Source organism: Tachysurus vachellii, chromosome 18 (genome assembly GCF_030014155.1).
Source record: "Tachysurus vachellii isolate PV-2020 chromosome 18, HZAU_Pvac_v1, whole genome shotgun sequence".
Taxonomy (NCBI): domain Eukaryota; kingdom Metazoa; phylum Chordata; class Actinopteri; order Siluriformes; family Bagridae; genus Tachysurus; species Tachysurus vachellii.
Genome location: NC_083477.1, coordinates 3,751,588 through 3,759,087, shown reverse-complemented (window position 1 = coordinate 3,759,087; position 7,500 = coordinate 3,751,588). Strand labels below are relative to the sequence as shown.

Genomic DNA, 7,500 nt, shown 5'->3' with positions numbered 1-7,500 from the left:
ATGACTTTAGACTTGACTTGGACTTGAGTTAAATGACTCAGAGATGGGGACTCGACTCGACTCGAGTCAGACTTAAGTCGCAAATCTGAGACTTGAGACTTGCTTGACAAATATTAAAAAAAGACTCGACTTGACTTTGACTTGACATTCATGACTTTAGACTTGACTCGGACTTGAGTTAAATGACTAGAGTTGGGGACTCGACTTGACTCGAGTCAGACTTAAGTCGCAAATCTTAGACTTGAGACTTGCTTGACAAATATTAAAAAAAGACTCAACTTGACTTTGACTTGACATTCATGACTTGAGACTTATTTGTGACTTGCACATGCGTGACTTACTCCCACCTCTGCTGTTCAACAAGCACATATGACTGTCCCCAGGTGTCTACAAACCATTGGCCATATAGTTCATCTACTGTATACTGGTATTCAGTCTGGACACCTCTACGTTATAAGGCATTAGTTTGCCAGAACACAGAAGAAAGTTTTTTTTTAAATTAGAAAAGTCATTAAATGGAGCAGGAACCAAAACAAATGTGGGTGGAAATGTGAGGATAAAGGTTGGGATTAGGCTGAGTTTTTATTCATGTCATTTGTACCCGGTTTCCCTGTAGACGTATCATTATTAGATGTTTTTCCGAATTGATTTGATGTATACTATACATTTGTTTTAAAGATATAAGTTGTCTTTCTTTTTCTCGCTCAGACATTACCTGGCAATTGGAACTACTACCAGGTGAAGAGGAATGTCTTTCACTATGCCTTTACTGCTAAACACCTGCGACTCCTACCAATGGGCTGGAACACGGAAAACGGTGGAAAGATCGGTGTAAGGCTTGAGGTCTACGGCTGTCCCTATGGTAAAGAGGACTATGTCTTTATAAGATGGTGTTTCCATCAGCAAAGCATAAAAAACAGACACAATTTCCATATTTTCTTAGTCTCATCTTTAATCTCTGACTCCCCGGCCTCTAGACTCATACGTGATGCATTTTGAGGGGGATGACATGGTGGCGTACTCATTTCCTGGTGGGTCACTAAGAAGCTTGCAGGACCACTATGCTTTGAACTTTAAGACACTTGAGAAAGATGGTGTGTTGCTGTACAGCGAAGGCATCCAGGGAGACTTGATCATGCTAGAGCTGAAGACTGGACGACTCTACCTGCATATATCCCTGGGTAAAGGAAGATAAAGGGCTACAAATGTATAGATATTTGTTTTGAGAAAAAAGGAATCTGTTGTGTTGATTGCTGATGATTGAGTTCGCTGTGTGTTTTTATAGGAAGTAGTACAGTGCATAACATGAACGGCATGACCACAGTGAGGCTGGGGAATCTTCTGGACACACAGCACTGGCACTTTGTCACCATTAAACGCTATGGCCAAGATCTCAACTTCACGCTAGACAGCCAGACTGAGCATGTCTCCCTCGGTGGCGAGTTTAACTATCTGGACCTGGACAAACAGGTGAGATTGCCAGGCTTGATTTTTACTCAGATGAGGTTTTCTGTTTGAACAACCCAAGGTGTAAAATCCTGTGCCTTGAAAAACATCAGGAAGATCAAGTAAACCTTCTTTTTAGGTACAAGATGAAAACAGATATTATTGTCATTTTAATTAAGATTATTGTTTTGATTGAAAAAGTTAGTGGGGCACGGTGGCTTAGTGGTTAGCACGTTTGCCTCACACCTCCAGGGTCGGGGGTTCGATTCCCGCCTACACCTTGTGTGTGTGGAGTTTGCATGTTCTCCCCGTGCCACGGGGGTTTCCTCCGGGTACTCCGGTTTCCTCCCCGGTCCAAAGACATGCATGGTAGGTTGATTGGCATCTCTGGAAAATTGTCCGTAGTGTGTGATAGCGTGAGTGAATGAGAGGGTGTGTGTTGGCACTCCGTCCAGAGTGTATCCTGCCTTGATGCCCGATGACGCCTGAGATAGGCACAGGCTCCTCATGACCCGAGGTAGTTCGGATAAGTGGTAGAAAATGAATGAATGAATGAATGAATGAATGAAAAAGTTAGTGGGAGAAGTTTGAGAAGTTGAAAGACTACATTTTGGCACTATAGTACCAGACTTAACTATGGAAACCAAAGAACTATAGTAAAATATGGAATTGCTTTAAATTTATTTGAAATAAACAAAGGAAACAACCGTAGTTCGTAAAGAAAGGCAAAAAGGGTTCAATCTAAAATGAACAATCAGAAATCAAAAGAAGATAAGAACAAAACATATAGATATATAAATGTTATGATATACAATCGGAAAGCAGACTTTGCAATGGGTTCATGATAACCAGGAGCAAGTAATAATTTCAAGTAATATCTGCTAATCATTCAGATGAACCATATAGTCTTGTATTCTCTGGATGTGCGGGTGAAAATTTCAAATGTTACAGTGACAATGGGGCATGTTGTTGGTAAGTGTCACTGGAAATTAGCTCATGTATTGTCCATTATGTCTATAGATATATGTAGGTGGTGTGATTGAGAAAGACTCACCTCACCTCCCAGGTAAGTTCAACTTCCGTGGCTGCTTAGAGAATGTCTTCATCAACGGAATCAACATCATTTACAAGACCCAGTATCAAGATCCAGATGTACGGTTTGCTCCCAAAAAGGTACTTTTCTATAACACTCACTAGTTACCTCAAGGTCATTAATTATAATCATTGGAAAGATGCTTGTTTTGGAGATTTGGCATCCAAAATTTTTTCCTCATTTCATTCCATTTTAGAAAAAGATGCACTACACGTGTCGTGACCTTCTTTGGAGACCCATGACCTTTGCGGGACCCAACAACTACCTGCAGGTGCCTGGGTTCTTTAGGAAGAGCCGATTGGCAGTGAAGTTCAAGTTCCGGTCTTGGGACTACACAGGATTGCTGATGTTCACCAGGTTTGCTGATGATTTGGGATCTCTGGAGCTTGGATTGAGTGAGGGTCAAGTCAACATCACGCTCACGCAACCAGGGAACAAGAGACTCCGCTTCGCTGCAGGTAACACTCACATCTGTCCACTGATCCATCTTATCATCAAGGAACTGTTCTCCAATGAAGTGCAATAATTTAACGTGCTTCTGAAACATTTTGGAGACCTCACGCGGCACTTCATCCTGGGTGATTTCTCAGTGTGTACTCTTGTAGGTTGCATGCATTATAACCCTTGGAGCTTTTTGGGTTTGAAAATGTGTCTCTTGGTCATGTGCTAAAAGAGAAAAGACTTGAAAACTCACCTACAGGTTGGATTTTTTAATGGTCTCTAGAACCCTATTCCAGAGTTTAGGAGTAGGAAAAATGGGTTTTCTTTGTCTGAGCTATGAGTGATCCTCAAGCTCAGAAGGTTGGCTCAGAATGGGCTATTCTGCCTCAGGATTTACTTTCTATTAAAGCTATATCAGTATCCAGAATAGACCGGCAGACATCTAACAATGTCCAATGTAGCCAACAGTCTAATTTAGAGGTTATGCATTCATTCATCTTCTACCGCTTATCCGAACTACCTCGGGTCACGGGGAGCCTGTGCCTATCTCAGGCGTCATCGGGCATCAAGGCAGGATACACCCTGGACGGAGTGCCAACCCATCACAGGGAACACACACACACTCTCATTCACTCACGCAATCACACACTACGGACAATTTTCCAGAGATGCCAATCAACCTACCATGCATGTCTTTGAACTGGGGGGTGAAACCGGAGTACCCGGAGGAAACCCCTGAGGCACGGGGAGAACATGCAAACTCCACACACACAAGGCGGAGGTGGGAATCGAACCCCCAACCCTGGAGGTGTGAGGTGAACGTGCTAACCACTAAGCCACCGAGGTTATGCAGTAATTCTGTAAAAAGTGTTTTGTTAGTTTAGCATAGATCATCTTTTGTTTGAGATGTTCATTTGCAGGTAGAGTTGTTACACTCAAGTCCTCAAATGCAGTTTTTTTGTATTGCAGTCACTTCAATTTCTAGGCTGAAATTGCTAACAAATTTCCCATCCATTTTCTATTTCTATTCAAGCTTCCCATTCAATTTCCACCAAATTCCATTTCCATTCAGGCTTCACAGTAAGGTTAAATCCTGCTACTGGACCTTATGTACATCCACAAAATCATTATAATTGTATATTTGTGGTGTGAAAGCCAGTATTAAATTGCACAGGCCTAAAATAGAATAGAAAATAGGACACCATATTATGCCATTTAAGGGATCTGGTAGCTCAGTGTTTAAGGTGTTCGACTACTGTTCGGAAGGTCATTGGTTTGAATCCCAGGTCCACCAAGGTGCAATTGCGGGGCCCCTGAGCTAGGCCCTTAAACCTCAATTGCTCAGGTGTATAAACTGAAATAAAAAAATGTAAGTCACTCTGGATAAGAGTGTCTGCTAAATGCTGTAAATCATTGTTTGCATTGTGTACAGTTTACATTGTGGCAAATAAAATGTAAAATCTAGTCAAATCAAAACCAGACAAGACTTGTACATATATGGCCAAAAGTATTTGTACATGGGGGGCACGGTGGCTTAGTGGTTAGCACATTCGCCTCACACCTCCACGGTTGGGGGTTCGATTCCCGCCTCTGCCTTGTGTGTGTGGAGTTTGCATGTTCTCCCCGTGCCTCGGGGGTTTCCTCCGGGTACTCCGGTTTCCTCCCCCGGTCCAAAGACATGCATGGTAGGTTGATTGGCATCTCTGGAAAATTGTCTGTAGTGTGTGATTGTGTGAGTGAATGAGAGTGAGTGTGTGCCCTGCGATGGGTTGGCACTCCATCCAGGGTGTATCCTGCCTTGATGCCCGATGACGCCTGAGATAGGCACAGGCTCCCCGTGACCCGAGGTAGTTCGGATAACCGGTAGAAGATGAGAGAGTGAGAGTGAGTGAGTATTTGTACATTTGACCATAACTCCCATACAGTATGTAGCCCTTCCCAAACACCTCTGGGGTAAACTGGAACGCTGTCCTTCTCACCAACCTCAGCATCAGTGCCCAAATCCCATGCGCACAAATCCCAACGGTACCTATTAAATATTTAGTGCGACGCTGTCCAGAACAATGGTGTCTGTTTTACAATGTCTCATTTTGTTTTTCTTGTTTCTAGGATATCGTTTAAATGATGGTTTCTGGCACACGGTGGATCTGGCTGCTAGAGACAACTTGCTGTCAGTCACTGTTGATGAGGATGAGAGCTCGCCATTGAAGATCACCAACCCGTTTATCGTTCGTACCGGAAACACCTACTTCTTTGGAGGTAAATTAATGATAGTGATTAAGATAAAACAATTTTTAAGCAGAGCACAGGTGTGATTTGTTTTATTTTTGGCTCAGGCTGTCCTAAGACCAACAATACAGAACGCTGTGTGACCAAGCTGGCACGCTTCCATGGGTGCATGCAGCAGATCTTTATCGATGATGAGCCTGTGGACATTGACGTGATGCTGCAGAGGAAATGGGGCAGGTACACGGAGCTGCTGCTGGGGACGTGTGGTATCACTGACCGGTAGGTGTGTGTGTGTGTGTGTGTGTGTGTTATTCTATTCCTGGTTGGGTTAATATCAGAGGATTGGTTATGCCTCACTAGTTATGTGGCAGTAAAGGGAATGAAAACATGCTTAAGTGGGTTGAGGGGATTTGGGTGTTTCCTCCAGGTTCTCTGGTTTCCTTCCCCAGTCCAAAGACATATGGTATGTGAATTGTGGTGCAATTGTGCCCTGCGATGGAAAGGTACCTTACCTTGTACTCTGAGTCCACTGGTAGAGACTCCAGGTTCCTTGTAACCCTGTGTTTCTTAACGCAACAAGCGCTGCTTCACTTTACAGAGCAATAATAATAAAGATGGTAACATCCATCATTCAGAAAAGACACCTTCAAGGTGCATAAACACATTTATATCCTGTTTATACACCATTCAGAGAGCTCAGAGTCTGTTCCTGAGATTATATGTGCATGACTTAATGTCATCTAGTAAAAAGCACTTTCTTTTCAAGAGGAAGAATTCACTATGGATTATATTTGGTGGTTTACATACAATATATAAAATGGTATAACCTATACAGTTGTATGTGTACATGAGAGTGATTTATTAACAAATCTGAGACAACACAAATAGCACAGAGGCTGTGACAGAGCCGAGCATAAGACAAGGCATGCAGGGATTATCACAATGAAAACTAAAAATATATACTGTGTCCAAGTATGCTTACTCTATACATGCACCATATTTTCTGCTGTATATAATAAATATCCTGAATATCCATCATTGAAAAAGGAACAATGTTAAACAAATTTGTTACGGTTCTTTAGCAAATGGAATTCTGATTTTTTTTGAGTGAATCATATCATTTGACTGATGAATCGACTCTTCTGGGTTCCAAACAGCTCACTGTCATTTTGTTTTCCTCTGATAAAATTTTGACCTTGTGGATTGTTCTTCTTTGCCTTAGTTTCGTGTTTCATCAGTTTCATGTTCACTTTAGAATTTTAAACACTTCTAATTCAATTTAAATTCTCATCAATGTTAAGCGTGTCTGAGTGCTATTAATCTTACTGTGCTGCTGTGGCTGCGCTTCATGAATCAGATTCAACTCTATTTCAATCAGCAATCATTTTTAATGATACACTGATGACGTACTGTACGTGTTCAACAAGAAGCAGTGAAGCAGAGACATGCTGCTTGATTCACACAGCTGTGGCTCTCTCTCTCTCTTACTCTCTCTCTCTCCCTCTCTCTCTCCCTCTCTCTCTCTCTTTTACTCTCTCTCTCTCCCTCTCTCTCTCGTTCTCTCCCCCACCCCCACCCCATCTCTCTCTCTCTCTCTCTCTCTCTCCTCTCTCTCTCTCTCTCTCTCTCTCTCTCTCTCTCTCTCTCTCTCTCTCTCTCTCTCTCTCGTTCTCCCCACCCCCACACACTCACACACACACACACATCACACCATTCATGCAGATGCTGAAAAGAGGTTTCCATGGAAGCAGTTTGATTAAATGACACTGCAGGAATGAAGGCTTTACCAACATAACAGCAGAACCCATTCAAACTTGCCTAATAGTGCTGACTCATCCATGAACAAGACTAGAGGCATATTCTCAGCATAGCAGTGTTACTGACATGGTGTGTGTGTGCGTGTGTGTGTGGTGGGAGAACAGAATGTCTTATACATTTAAATCCTTAACTCCTAAACTCCCACTTTAACAAAACACACCGACCTTCTCTGATTTTCTTTCTTCTGAATTTATTCCACACATTTGAACTCATTTGTTTCTTTACTGTGTGTTCAATTCAATTAAAAAATACAGAATAAAAATGACAAAGTGCAAATTTAAGTTTATATTTATACCTAATAAGCAAGCCAGAGAAAAAAAATCGATATGACTGAGATGATATGAGGAAGAAACCTTGAGACGAGCCAGACTTAAAAGGGAACCTCATCCTCATCTTTGAGACACCAGAGAGTGTTGTTATAAATAATGTCCTATGACTACGACTGTGTATAGTAAAGTGGGGTTGTGTAACCA

The 7,500-nt window shown here is 42.1% G+C and overlaps 1 protein-coding gene across 1 annotated transcript in view; it reads left to right on the top strand.

The window, feature by feature from the left end:
• The window catches only part of cntnap1 (contactin associated protein 1), a 34,770-nt gene that overhangs the window by 9,782 nt on the left and 17,488 nt on the right, over positions 1–7,500 (top strand). Inside the window, exons 4-10 of the mRNA XM_060893072.1 lie at positions 709–862; positions 978–1,181; positions 1,286–1,470; positions 2,467–2,619; positions 2,736–2,997; positions 5,090–5,239; positions 5,317–5,488. Coding sequence (XP_060749055.1) covers positions 709–862; positions 978–1,181; positions 1,286–1,470; positions 2,467–2,619; positions 2,736–2,997; positions 5,090–5,239; positions 5,317–5,488 — 1,280 coding nt within the window. The remainder of the gene's footprint in view (positions 1–708; positions 863–977; positions 1,182–1,285; positions 1,471–2,466; positions 2,620–2,735; positions 2,998–5,089; positions 5,240–5,316; positions 5,489–7,500) is intronic.